At 47.1% G+C, this 14,547-nt stretch overlaps 1 protein-coding gene across 2 annotated transcripts in view; it reads right to left on the bottom strand.

Annotated features, from left to right (window-relative positions):
- Positions 1–336: 336 nt before the first annotated feature.
- GALNT13 (polypeptide N-acetylgalactosaminyltransferase 13) overlaps positions 337–14,547 on the bottom strand; it is a 68,916-nt gene continuing 54,705 nt past the window's right edge. Inside the window, exons 10-13 of one of the 2 annotated variants that reach the window (XM_027713519.2) lie at positions 14,041–14,180; positions 11,973–12,071; positions 10,785–10,919; positions 337–2,638 (exon numbers count right to left, since the gene is read on the bottom strand). In XM_027713519.2, the coding sequence (XP_027569320.1) occupies positions 2,498–2,638; positions 10,785–10,919; positions 11,973–12,071; positions 14,041–14,180 (515 nt within the window). In that variant the 3' untranslated portion in view covers positions 337–2,497. Of the gene's footprint in view, positions 2,639–4,510; positions 5,154–10,784; positions 10,920–11,972; positions 12,072–14,040; positions 14,181–14,547 lie in introns of those variants that run through there. The other variant, XM_027713521.2, reaches the window with a different exon arrangement.

Below are 14,547 nucleotides of genomic sequence, written 5' to 3'. Positions count from 1 at the left end.
TCAGAAATCACTTCCACTTCAGTGAGGACACGAACTGGTCTCTCCCTCTTGGTCTCCTGAGGATTAATTTTCATTTATGTTTATAAATCCTTTAAGATGTTCTGGAAAACTGAGCCTTAACCTCCACCTGGGGACAGCTGAAGCTCCTGTGCTGACTTGCCACGTCCTGTCCCCTCTCAGCCCTCACTCCCAACAGTTCTGCTGCCCCATTTCCACCCCTCAACGTGGAAATAAAGCCCTAAAAATGCAGTTATTGTGTGGGAGTTTGGGGGTTTTTAGCAGATAACCCCCTCACCAGATAAAAGTAATCTAGAAAAAGATGAGTGCACCCAAAGAAAACTAAACCAGCAGGTTTTAATTCTACAAAACTGTATAAATATTGAGCTGTACAGCACAGAGGGGCGGGAAGCAAAATAATCTCTCTTAGGACATTTACAGTGTGTTGTCCCTTAGCCACCATATACTGGTTTAAATTTGATCACTTTATAATAAAATTTACCTTCACAGTAATTCTGAGGAGAAAAAAATACCCTTTTCTCCCTGTTTTTGGGGTTTCCCCCAAGCCCAAAGCCCTGGGGAAGGAGATGAACTAATAATTTATTTGTCTTTTTCTGCGTGGAAATGACTATTTAAATTGGATCACGGGGCTTTCATGCTCTTTCTGTGGAGCAGAACAACAGCCTGCCCCTTTCTCGGTGCTTTTAAGCCACATTCTGTACTTTTGTGGGGATTTGGAGACAAGGACTGGATGAGTTTGACCCTACTTGGAGCAGGGAGGCTGAAGAGGAGCCTTCAATCCCAGTTATTCCATGACACTCCAGCTCCATGCAGGCACAGCCATCACTTTCCCAATTAACACCCTCCTGCTTTCTATTTAATGACGTGTATCAAGAAAATATGAGCTATCCATTTATATTACATCCATATGTGACACAATTAATCCAGACCAACCAGAGCATTATACAGAAAATACCGTCCTTTTTAATGACCCTGTGCATTTACAGACCTTTGGAGGAACTGGGAGTGAAATCCTGGGAAACACTTCACCCCTTCCCCGTGCTGGGATCAGGCTGCCCTGGGATTTCAGTCTCTTGAGCCCTCTGAGCAATAAGAAGCCACAGACTATTGCCAAAAACCCAGCCTGGAGTGCAACGGGTGGATTTTGGGTGGTCACCAAAGGAAATGTCCCCGGAACAGATGGGAAATGTCACCTGTATGGGCAGGACCTGTCCCCACACCCCACCAGGAACCATCAGGAATGACCACACCAACAAAGAGGCTGAGCCACAGAATCACCAGGACACAGAAATCAGCCTCTGGCACGGCTCTGGAAGCAGAACTGGAAGCGGACCCAGCTCCGTGCAGGGGATCCAGGGCTGAAGCTCTGCCTGTGTCCTGGACAGGGATACACTGCTGGGGGAGGGCAGCCAGGGCTGGGGGCTCTCCAGGCTCTGCTGGGCCCAGAGGGGCAGTTTGGGTCCCTCCATCTGCCCCCTGCAGCCCCCGGTCCAGCCTCAGCCCGTTCCATTCCCATGGAGAGGACAGTTCCATTCCCATGGAGAGGACAGTTCCAGTCCCATGGAGAGGACAGTTCCATTCCCATGGAGAGGACAGTTCCAGTCCCATGGAGAGGACAGCTCCAGTCCCATGGAGAGGACAGTTCCAGTCCCATGGAGAGGACAGTTCCAGTCCCATGGAGAGGACAGTTCCAGTCCCATGGAGAGGACAGCTCCATTCCCATGGAGAGGACAGTTCCATTCCCATGGAGAGGACAGTTCCATTCTCATGGAGAGGACAGTTCCATTCCCATGGAGAGGACAGTTCCATTCCCATGGAGAGGACAGCTCCATTCCCACGGAGAGGACAGTTCCATTCCCACGGAGAGGACAGTTCCAGTCCCATGGAGAGGACAGTTCCCTCAGTGCTGGTCTGAAGGACCACACGTGTCCCTCCTTCCTCCCCACATTCCCGTGTCTTCTGTTGTCACCTCCTTTTTTAAGTGCAGCCTTTGCCCAGTCTTCCAAACACCAGATCCCATTTTTTCCCAGCACAAACCACGAGGCTTTGGCTCTGCCTGGTGCCTTTTTCTGCTCAGTTTGGTGCTGTCAGATCCCAGTGGGCACGAGAGATCAGCAAACATCCTCCAGGCCTTGCCAAGGGAGCCCAGCACCGCCACCCCCAGCTCGGGACACACCGGCCAGGGTGGCTCCCAGTGCCAACTGGTGTCACAAGGCCTTTTACACTGGGCCACCTCCCTGTGGGGGTGTGTGACACACAGCAACACCTCTCTGCTGCAGGCTGGTGTCTCTGGAACCATCTCTGAGCACGTTTGTGTGGCCCCAGCACACGCTTTATCCTTCGCAGGCTCGGAGGAGCTTCTGGGAGCAGCCAAAGAGAGAGACGTGCAGCGCCGAGGCTCTGCTGGGGCTGGGAGAGGGCTGGGCTCTGCAGGAGGAGGGCAGGAGGAGGAGGAGGAGGAGGAGATGCCGTGCCCAGCTCAGGGCCCCAGGGTCATGTTGCGCAGCAGCCACTGCTGGGAGCGGCCGGCCCCGCACTCCCGCATGGTGGGCACCAGCCTGTCCTCCTCCGACGGCTCTGCCAGGCACTGGTTGCTGTTCACGTGCCTCAGGGTGAGCTTCTGCAAGGGAGGAGACACAGGGAATTACTGCTGGGAATCGTAAAGGCATCGGGGGGTTTATTTCAGCCCCGTTTGAGTCGCTGCACCGGCCGTGGGATCCTTGGGGAGCTCCAGGACAGCTCCAGCACACTGCTGCCACTCACCTCCTCACAGAGAGCCAGGACACCCTGCCCCCTGTGCTGCACCAGCCAGGGAAAACGGGACAGGGAAGGGCAAAACAAGTGCCAGAAAATACTATTCCAAAGCAAAAGCACTTGGGATGAAGGAGTTGAGTCTCCAGCGACATGGAAACATTTCAGAGCAGAACTCTGCCAGTGCAGAAGTTACTGCTGGGGGAAATATATTCCATGAAAACTCTCGTGTTTTAACACATTTCTCCTCCTTTGGGACACCCACCCCCTTCTGCTCCCACCACGTTGTATTTCTGAGGGATGGGGACATTAGAAGGAGACAGAACTTATTCCGAAGGAATAAATCATCTGTTTGAAAGCATTGAGAGAACAAGTTCCTGGAGAGATGCAGGGAAGTTAAACATCAAGTTGTGTATTTAAATGAAAAAAGACAGGTCCATTCCCAGCTGAGCTCAGGGTGTTCCCTCCATCACTCCTTGGATTGATCCAGGGGTTTCACACAGAGAATCCCAGCAATTAACACCTTCCTGGAGCCTTTTGCTAAGAAATGCTGCATTTCCCAGTTTAGTATTTCAGAAAAGGTCTTGCAGTTCCTAAAAACCACGGAAAGCTCTGTCAGGTGCAAAGGAAATGCTCTTCCACACATGGCAGGTCAGCAGCTGCACATCTGGACACAGCTGGGGAGGCCACACCCTGGAACACCCCTGGGAGCACAGCAGTGTCCCAGCTGGGGGTTGGGAATGAGCTGGATGGTGCTGGAGGGGTGGTTTGGGGTGGAAGGTACCTTAAATCCCATCCAGTGCCACCCCCTGCCATGGGCAGGGACACCTTCCACCAGCCCAGGTTGCTCCAAGCCCCATCCAGCCTGGCCTTGGACACTTCCAGGGATCCAGGGGCAGCCACAGTTTCTCTGCCCAACCTGGGCCAGGGTCTCCCCACCCTCCCAGCCAGCAATTCCTTCCCAATATCCCATTTCTCCCTGCTCTCTGGCACTGGGAAGCCATTCCCTGTGTCCTGTCCCTCCATGCCTTGTCCCCAGTCCCTCTCCAGCTCTCCTGGAGCCCCTTTAGGCCCTGCAAGGGGCTCTCAGCTCTCCCCGGAGCCTTCTCTCCTCCAGGTGACCCCCCCCAGCTCTCCCAGCCTGGCTCCAGAGCAGAGGGGCTCCAGCCCTGGCAGCAGCTCCATGGCCTCCTCTAGACTGGCTCCAACAGCTCCACAAGGATTGTGACCCTGCCCCAACACCAACAACCACGGGAACAGGCAATTCCAGGACTGAAACCTTGGCTGAGATCATCCACTGGATAATCAAACACAGCAAAGGAACAAACGGGGGAACATGGATGGGCAGGAAAATTCTGGAGCCTCCCAGTCAGGGGAGAAAAGATGAATTAACACCAAAACAGCCCAACCTGACCCAGGTTATCTATTGATGGCTTGAAATTCTCTGTCACCAACATCTCTAGGATTCAGTTACCGGAAATCAGGAATTTCATCGTTTAAATCAGGAAATTTCAAACTCATATGAAAATTCTATGAAAAATTCTATGAAATTCTGTGAAAATTCTATGAAAAAGTCTATACAAATTTTACGAAATTCTATGAAACTGCTACAAAAAATTCTATAACAAAGCTTAAAAAAATTCCACGAAATTCTATGAAAAAAAATCTACAAAAAATTCTATGAAAACTTATGTGAAAAATTCTATGAAAAGATCTACAAAAAATTCTATGAAAACTTCTGTGAAAAATTCTATGAAAATGCCATGAAAGTTCTACAAAATTCTACAAAAGTTCTATGAAAATTCTATTAAAAATCTATGAATTACATGAAAAACGAATGTTTTTGAAAACTATGATGCAATTGGCCTTATTTTTCTGTCTTGGAAGAGGGGCCGAATCTTCAGCTCCTGCAGACAGTAACAATCACATTGACATCAGGAGACCCAGGCACTTGAATTCATCTAAAATTATTTATAACTAATAATAACTAAGACTAAAACTACTAATAACTAATGGTAACTACTAAGAACTAATAAGGGCGAAGCAGAACTAGCATTAAACATCTATTCTATGCTGTTCTGGAACAATCTGCTGTCTTGGTTTGTGTAGCAGTAAAACAAGACAGAGGTGCAGTTTTTTGGGAACAGCTCCAAGCAGTGAGTCCTGTATTTGCTGCTGTACCAACCTCCCCCTGGGAGCTACAGGAAATAGTCGGTGGGGCTGTAGTAAACCTTCCTAAAGACTTCCAGGCGGGAGTAGTTCCTGAGGATCCAGCTCTGCAGGGGGCTCCCGTTGCAGGCCTCCACCGTGGGGCCGTGGGAGCCGTCCTCGATCCTGCTCAGGGTCAGGCACGACTGGGTGATCACGTGCAGGAAGGTGTGGGTCTGCAGGGCACACACACGGGCAAAAGTCAACAGAACCCAAGGACAAGCAGGGGCAAAGGCAGGGAGGGGGTCGGTGCCACCCCCAGCAGGCAGCGGGAACAGCTGGGAGAGCTCGGGCGGGAATGACTGATGGATAACGGGGCTGGGAATGCTGCAGGCACACACAGGGGGATCCACAGGGATATGCATGAACCAGCCTTCAGCTTCACACAAGACTCCTCCACTTCACATCCCATGATCTGAAGCCAAGGCTGCCTCTGGATCCGCCTCCCCCGTTGTTGCCTCACCCCAATCCCCAATTCCCACTGCTCAGCAGGATCTGGGGAGAGATGAACTTCCTCCTGCACTAATACCCTGCACCAACCACCATTCCCTGGGTCCTGTCCCTCCATCCCTTGTCCCCAGTCCCTCTCCAGCTCTCCTGGAGCCCCTTTAGGCCCTGGAAGGGGCTCTCAGCTCTACCTGGAGCCTTCTCTTCTCCAGGGGAACCCCCCCAGCTCTCCCAGCCTGGCTCCAGAGCAGAGGGGCTCCAGCCCTGGAGCAGCTCCGTGGCCTCCTCTGGAGGCCATTTGAGCCCATTTGAGAGTCATCAAATTAAAAGTACAACAAATTAAACATTCACATATGAGAGAAGGATTTTTTTCCCCAACTACAATTCCAGCTTTTCCTTCCTGGTGCCAACACCACCGAGTGGGTTGGGATGGAGGGGAGCTTCTACTCCCCTAAATTCTGCCCATCACTGCAGGTTCCCCAGGGTTGGTGCTGCCAGGGCAGCTGGAGATACTCCTCCTGCCCGTTCCCTCTCCATGTTTTTGGCTTGATAAGGGAAAAAGTGGTGTGAGTATAAAGAGGCCACTAAAAATATCAAGGACAAGTGTCCTTATAATGCCACTTCGAGTGAACATCACTGTTGGGTTTGTTCCATTATGTATCACTGCTCCCTGTGCCTTCTGTCTGGGATTCTTTTCAGGGAAAACAGAGGCACAAAAATAAATTACTTGGGAATCTCTGTGTTGCATGTTTGTATTATATTAAATCCCTAGAATCAGTGGATTGTTCAGGGGTAAAAACAAGGCCAAGCATCATCTTGGTAATCTGAGGAGACTTTGCTACATGGAATGCTTTGGGTGGGAAGGGACCTTAAATCCCATCCAGTGCCACCCCTGCCATGGGCTGGGACACCTTCCACCAGCCCAGGTTGCTCCAAGCCCCGTCCAACCTGGCCTTGGACACTTCCAGGGATCCAGGGGCAGCCCCAGCTTCTCTGCCCAACCTGGGCCAGGGCCTCCCAAACCTCCCAGCCAGCAATTCCTTCCCAATATCCCATCTCTCCCTGCCCTCTGGCAGTGGGAAGCCATTCCCTGGGTCCTGTCCCTCCATGCCTTGTCCCCAGTCCCTCTCCAGCTCTCCTGGAGCCTCTTTAGGCTCTCAGGTCTCCCTGGAGTCTTCTCCTCTCCCCCAGCTCTCCCAGCCTGGCTCCAGAGCAGCTGGTCAAGAAGGTCTGGCATGTTGGAGCATCTATGGGAAGGCACTAAGAGGTGTCACTTCTACAGGCACTGCTGGAGGAGGAGGGAGACGCTATTCCAGGGTTTGGGATTTGGCACAGGGGTCGCAGTTGGTACCAAACTTACCTCAAAGCTATATTCCCATTTCCCAAAGTACTGATGGAAGGGGAAACAAAAGGAAATTGGAGTCAGCGAGTCAACAAACATTTTGTGTGAGGCCCCTCGACTCTCCAGGAATGGAAATTCCACAGCTTGGCACAGACACAGTGTTTGGGGACAAACAGGGGTGCTCATGCAGGATCAAATCATGGAACATCTGAGTTGGAAGGGACCCACAAGGATCATCCAGTCCAACTCCACGCCTTGCACAGACACCCCAACAATCCCACCCTGTCCCTGAGAGCATTGTCTAAACCCTCCTGGAGCTCTGGCAGCCTTGCAATAAATCCTGAGGAATCCATCAGGAATAAATCCTGAGGAATCCATCAGGAATAAATCCTGAGGAATCCATCAGGAATAAATCCTGAGGAATCCATCACGAATAAATCCTGGTGTTTCCCATCAGCTGTGATATATTCACAGCATTATTTTTCCCTGGGTTCATTGGTGTGTGCTGTGTCCCAATCCTGAGGTGTCCCTGGATGTCACAGGGAGACACAACTTGGGAATCACCAGGAATGGCAGCACAGACCTGGACATGCTCCACGTGCTTCCACCTCAGCCCCATGGATTCATGTGGAGCCAAACACCAGCTGCTCCTGCAGGAATATCTGCACCCAGACCCATATGGGGTAAAACAACCAAAACCCCAAATTCCCAAAATGAGCAAGGTCGGGCACCGATGGAGCAACTCTGGCTCCAGCCTGAACAGAATTCCCAGATCTCTTCTGCTGATCCCCCTCCTCATTTCCCACCCCATTCCAGAGCAAACACATTTCTCCATTATAAATGTGATGTAAAAATGCTGACAGGGAGCCTTTGGATGAATCCCGCTTGGCACATGCCACCGGCAGAGGTGAGGGATGGAGCTGCCCTTGGGAGGGCCGGGCAGCTTGGGAAAGGGCAGGAATCATGTCATGGAATCATGGAATGACACAGTTGTTTGGGTGGGAAGGGACCTCAAAGCTCATGAAGTTCCACCCCCTGCCCTGAGCAGGGGCACCTTGCACTGGCTCAGGCTGCTCCAAGCTGGCCTGGAATGTGTTATACATTTAAATATCACCCATTAAACTAAACTAGAACGTCATCAAACATTTAACAACAGCAAGAAATCAATAAAAGTTGCCTGAAAATCGGTACTGAGAAATCCATTTTAATGGTTATTCACATCCCCAGCCCTGTTGTCCATTTTAAGCCTTAACTCCTGAATACCTTCAGCAGGAGGAGGGATGTGGTCTGAAACCACAGAATAACCACCCAAAATCCCCTCCAGCCAAGTCCTGAATAAGCAAACAAAGGTAATAATTAATTTCACTAAAAAACCAAGTTAATGGATACGAGGGATTCAGGCAACGCCTTGTAACTATTTGGGAAAAAATATTAAAATATCACAAGCTGGTTGTTTTCTCCGGAAAAAATCCTGAATATTAGGTATGTTTGGAGCCTAAAAATACACCAATAAACAGCAATACTGAAATGAAAGGGAGGAAGGGAAGCTGAAGTCTGAATATTGAGAGTAAAACTGACAACGAAAATATTTGGTTAATAAATACAGAGGTATAGAAATCAGTGGGCTGTTCCACAGCAGAACAAGCAGCAAACCCTGGGAGATCCTGCTGTAAAAACCCGGAGTATTTCTGTTTTGTGAGCTCCATCTCATGGCTGAGCTGGGTGTTACACAGCTCCTGAGAAACTCTCTACTCTGGGGCTGAAATGCTCAACTTAAGAGAAAAACCAGCCTGTTTCCTGCCTTAAAAGGGCTGTATTTGGTTGGCAGAATTCCAGTTTTCCAGGCAGAAAAAGGTGAAAGAGCCATTGCTGGGAAATGCTGGAAGTACTTTTTAAAAGGCTGTCTCAAATCCATCAGTATTGTTCTACCTTTGCAGCCATGGAGAGATGCCAGGATAATGTATTTTTTAAATCAACATTTTTTTTCAGTTTATCCCTCGAGGTATCACTGAGCTGAACTTGGAATCTCCCAACTTCAGAGTGTGAAAACCTGGAATTTTAAGGTGGGGATGGATCTGGAATCTGCGACCCCAATTCCACATCCTCAGCCTCTGGGCAGGCCCTTAATGTCTATTTAAACCAATTAAAAACTGGTTAAAAATCAATTATTGCAGGGACTTCTGTTCCATGAAGGAATTTTGATTTTCATCTGCTGTCTCCTGTCTAACTTAAAAAGAAGGATTATTTGGCCATAAAATCCTGATAAATTTACACGTATTTTGTATCAATTTTTCAACCTCACCATAGTCCACCACCTTTCTTATCTTATTATCTTTAAGAGCCAACAGAAATAAGCTGAAAAGACTTTAACTAAAAAATAAAAATAGATCTTTTTAAATAAAATATAACTAAAAAATAGATCTTGTTTAATAAAATGTAACTAAAAAAATAGATTTTGTTTAATGAAATATAACTGAAAAAATGGAACTTGTTTAATACAATACAACTAAAAAATAGATGTTGTTTGATGAAATATAACTAAAAAAATAGATCTTGTTTAACAAAATATAACTAAAAAAAAGGAACTTGTTTAATAAAATACAATTAAAAAAATAGATCTCGTTTAATGAAATATAACTAAAAAAATAGATCTTGTTTAATGAAATATGACTAAAAAAAGGAACTTGTTTAATGAAATATGACTAAAAAAATTAACTTGTTTAATAAAATACAACTAAAAAAATAGATCTTGTTTGATGAAATATAACTAAAAAAATAGATCTCGTTTAATGAAATATAACTAAAAAAATATATCTTGTTTGATGAAATATAACTAAAAATATAGATCTTGTTTAATGAAATATAACTTAAAAAAAGGAACTTGTTTAATAAAATACAACTAAAAAAATAGATCTTGTTTGATGAAATATAACTAAAAAAATAGATCTTGTTTAACAAAATATAACTAAAAAATAGATCTTGTTTAATGAAATTTAACTAAAAAAAGATCTTGTGTAATAAAACATAATAAATATTATGAATATGAATATATGCTTTTCATTTATTTAAAAACTGCAAAGTACTTCTTTGATTTGGTAAGAAAGCACAACACCAGCTGCCAGAAACAAGCCTTTTTAAGCAACAACTGGCTTTTTTACCTCTCTGAAAAAGAAAATTTACGGAATTATTATATGGAAAATTAAAAAGCAGCTTAAAAGCTGTTTGCTGGCTGCCCTGCCCTGCCCTGCCAAGGCTGTGCTGTGGCACGAGACACCCCCAACACCCTGTGCCAGGTCAGGGACACGGCTGTGCCCCAGGAGGAGAGGGAACGGCCTCAGGCTGTGCCAGGGGAGGCTCAGGTGGGACATCAGGAGGAATTTCTCATGGAAAGGGTGGTGAGGCCTTGACAGGGACTGCCCAGGGAGGTTTGCAGTGCCCACCCTGGAGGTGTCCCAGGAAGGCCTGGCCGTGGCACTCAGTGACAAGGGGGGCATCGGGCACAGGGGGGATCCATGGGCTGGGAGGGCTTTTCCAGAAGGCAACAAAAATAAAGACGAGAGAGAATTATGCTGAGCTTTTCTGGTGGCATTTGCAGTTAAGGACTCTCATACTTGGGCTAGAATGGAATTTCTAGGGTTTTTTTATTCCCCTAAATCCTCTGGAACACCTGGGTGGGAGCTGACAGGCCACAGCACATCTTGGAGGCTCCTTCTTACTCCAGATTAAGTTCTCTAGACAAGGATGCAAAGGATCCTTCTGGCTGGGAAGTGTTCACGTGCAACACATTTTAACAACTGTCCAGTCAGCCTAGAAGGAGAAATTTTTCTTTGAGGCAGAATTTCTCCCTGGAAAGGGTGGTCAGGCCTTGGCAAGGGCTGGCCGTGGCACTCAGTGACAAGGTGGCCATCGGGCACAGGGGGGACTCTGCGACCTTGGAGGGCTTTTCCAGCCTAAACAATCCCGGGATTCTGCCAAGGACACCCCCATCCCTCGGGCTGTCCCCGACCCCCCCGGGTACCTCGGCGTCGTACTCCCAGAGCTGGTTGCCCCTCATGTGGTGGCACTTGAGCATGAGGACGGGCCCGTTGAGCCGCGACACGTCCAGGCACAGGTCGTCCGTGCGGATCTCCTTGTCGGCGGTGTAGGAAAACACCTGGAACACACGGGTGGAGCCACAGAGGGTCACAGAGCTCCAGGCTGCTCCTGGGGGGCTGCTCCTGGAACCCTGCAGTGTCCAAGGCCAGGCTGGACGGGGCTTGGAGCAACCCGGGATAGTGGGAGGTGTCAGGGTTGGAATGGGATGAGCTTTAGGGGCCCTTCCGACCCGACCATTCTGGGATTCTCTGATCCCACGGATAACTGACCATTAAGGAAGCTGGGTTTGGAAAAGTCACCACATTAAGAAGAAAAGTGAATGCTAATTAAGCTGATGTAAAACTCCCACCGATACTAATTACAGAGACAATGATATTAATGTCACCTAAAAATAGGAGGTGAGGACAGAATGCATTTTATAGCTAATTAAAGAATGCATTTCACACATCCCAGTGTGACAGGTAAAACATTCCTCCAGGGATAGGGGTTCCAGCCCCTGCCAGGGCTGCACAACCTTCACATTTTGGAAAATTCCTATAAAACCTGTTCTGCTGTTGCCTCAACCTCCAACCACCAGTGCCAGGAATTCCCTTGGCCTGGTGCTCAGCACCAAGGGGGGAAACTGGGAGAGATCCACTGCAACCCACAGAAACACTCCAGACATCAGAGAGAGAACTCAAGAGCTGGAATTACATGAAACGGCCAATATGACAAAATAAAATAGAATAAGACAAAATAAAAGGCTCAAAGAAATGGCTGAGTCCTCCTAAAATTCTTCTGACTCAAATGCAAAATATTTTGGAGTGTTCATTGATTCTTTTCTATTATTTGCATATAAAATAGAATTCAAATAGATATTTTTAAATTTAAAAATGTGTCCATAAAATATAGTATTTTATATAAAACATAACGTTTTCTATAAAATAGTATGTTTTAATATAAAAATTATACAGCTATTTTTCACTAATATTTTTTTATCATGAACCAAGGACCAGTGAGGTTCCCCAGGACAAGCCCCCAGCCCTACCTGGGTGACATTTCAGCTCTCACAGCACTCTGAACCAATTATTTCACAAAAACCACACCTTTCCTCTTTTTTTCCCTGCTTTACCTGATTTCCTCCCATTCCATGGCAGTTGAAAAATCCCACTTTCTCGTTTTCCTTGCGGCCCATGTTGTCCAAACACTGGTTGGTTTCAACGTTCCTGATCTGGAGGAAGAAAAGAGGTGAAATATTCCTTGAAAGGAATGTCTGTAAATGCCACATTTCTGCAGGAAAAAAATCGTGCTTCTATCAGCAGAAAATACATTTTCTGTGCATTCAAATATAGGTATTGATTTATTTTAATGTATTTATTTGTTGAAAACTGTAAATATATCACCCTCCCAAAAGAAGGTGACAATAAATACAATAATTACAAGGAGTATAATGAGATTTTAAACTATATATTAAGTGTAAGTGTGAAAAGCATTTGAGGGAAAACTCATTCAATCCTCCTTATATTTAGATTGCCCTGTACTCCAGAGTGAGTTTGGAGCATCATTTTTCCTTGGATTTGAGCTGAGGAGGAGCCTGGTCACCCCCCTGCTGCCCTGCCAGGTGGGATGGTTCAAATCCTGCCTAAATCTCCACTGAAAAGGAGAAAAAATGACTGAAAAATGCACTTCTGATGGCTTAAAAATTGCCCATTCCTGCTGCTTTGGGGCTCCAAATCCCCTTTCCTGCTCCACCGGCAGCAGCTGGAACAGCCAAGCAGGAATTTGAATCCCCAGCCCCTGAACTGCTGTTGCCATAGAAACTGAGGCCACCTCGGCAAAAATCAGGTGTTTTAATAACTGTTTTCTGACTTTCTGATAGCTCTGTTTTGCAGCCTGACAATGTGGCACAAACCCACGTTATTTGACACTTGTTAGACGAGTTCTTTCCTTGCTGTAAACCCACTCTTCACTTTATTTTGCCATAGTTTAACTGGGAACCCAACAGTGCCTTTTATTTCTCGCTACAATGGCAAGTTTCAATGGGAAATTACTTTCCTGGGCGTTAAAAAAAAAAAAAAAAAGCCATTTTTTTTCATTTGATTGTTATTCTATCCTTAAATCAACCCATTCAAGAGCTTTGAAAAGTCAGCGTAGGTACAACTCAATAGGGTATTTTTAACAGTTGAATTTTAAAGAGATTTCAGCTCCTGGTGGCACAAAACCATGGCATTATTAGGAATGTCTGTGATCCTCAGCTCCAGGCAGCCTGGCTGGAAAACACTCAGTGAACAAACATGTTTCTTTTTTTAAAAAAGCCCAAAAAAAGCAATTTTTTTTTTAGCCTGTTTTTGAACGATAAGGGATGATGGAAAGTCCCCTTCAACTGCTGCATATTCATTATGTCAAAATATTGGTCCCAAACCTCACTTTTCCCATCCACTGCTCCATTTCAAAGATAAATCTGGACGGTGAGCATTTGGAATGTACACTCAGCTTACAGATGAATTTTTAACGGTGCAATTTAGCAACTCCCCCTCAAAAGAGGCTTGGAGAAAGTACCCCCTGCCCAGAGTAATCGAGATAAATATCCAGGAGTGACCAGCAGCACTTCAGCCCTTCTCCTCACTCCTCGGGGATGGCTCTGTTTGCTCAGGGCACTCACTGGGTTGTCAAACTGGTCTTCTGGACTTACTGGTTTGTTGGACTTACTGGTTTCCTGCACCTCCTCATTTGCTGCATTTACTGGTTTATTGCACTTACTGGTTTCTGTGCTACTGGTTTGCTGCATTTACTGGTTTCCTTTACTCGGTGGTTTCCTGTACTACTGGTTTCCCTTATTTAGTGGTTTCCTTTGCTTACTGGTTTCCTGCACTTACTGGTTTGTTGTACTCACTGGTTTCCTGCACTCCTGCTTCCCTACATTCCTTGTTTCCTGCACTCACCTGTTCCCTGCATCCCTGGCTCCCTTCATTCCTTGTTTCCTGCACTTACTTGTTCCCTGTATCCCTGGTTTCCTGCACTCCTGATTCCCTGCATTCCTTGTTTCCTGCACTCCTGGCTTGCTGTATCCCTGGTTTCCTGCACTCCTGGTTTCCTGCACTCCTGGTTCCCTGTTCTCACTGGCTCCCTGCATTCCTGGTTCCCTGTATCCCTGGTTCCCTGCATTCCCGGTTTCCCGTATCCCCGTGCCCATCCCGTACCTCTCCCAGGGAGTAGTAGCGCCGTGGGATCTGGGAGTCGGGGTAGATGTTCTCCAGGTACCAGGAGAAGGGTTTGCACTTGAGGCTTTCCCTCAGGGCCTTCCTGACGGACACATCTCCATAATCCACCTTCACCACACCTGGAATGGGGAGAGAAGAGCTGAGTAAAATCCCCTTTGGACCATCCCAGAGCCACTTCCAGCCGGCACCAGCTCCCAGTTATCCGTGTCCACGGGCTGGGTTTGGGGTGCAGTGGGATGGGAGGGTTGTCAGCCTCACTGAGGATTATATCAAATTAAATCATTATATAAAATTAAATCATCCCACAATCATGGAATGGTTTGGGTTGGGAGCAACCTTAAAGCTCATCTTGTTCCATCCCCCTGCCATGGGCAGGGACACCTTCCCCTAGCCCAGGTTGCTCCAAGCCCCGTCCAACCTGGCCTTGGACACTTCCAAGTGAACCAAAAGCAAGTCAAAAATTCCCTGTAGCCGAGTTAAATCTCA

Source organism: Pipra filicauda, unplaced genomic scaffold (genome assembly GCF_003945595.2).
Source record: "Pipra filicauda isolate LSUMZ 115617 unplaced genomic scaffold, ASM394559v2 scaffold196_size3971931_pilon, whole genome shotgun sequence".
NCBI classification, from domain to species: domain Eukaryota; kingdom Metazoa; phylum Chordata; class Aves; order Passeriformes; family Pipridae; genus Pipra; species Pipra filicauda.
Note: the sequence above shows the minus strand (reverse complement) of the source record. Positions and strands in the feature narration are given on the sequence as shown.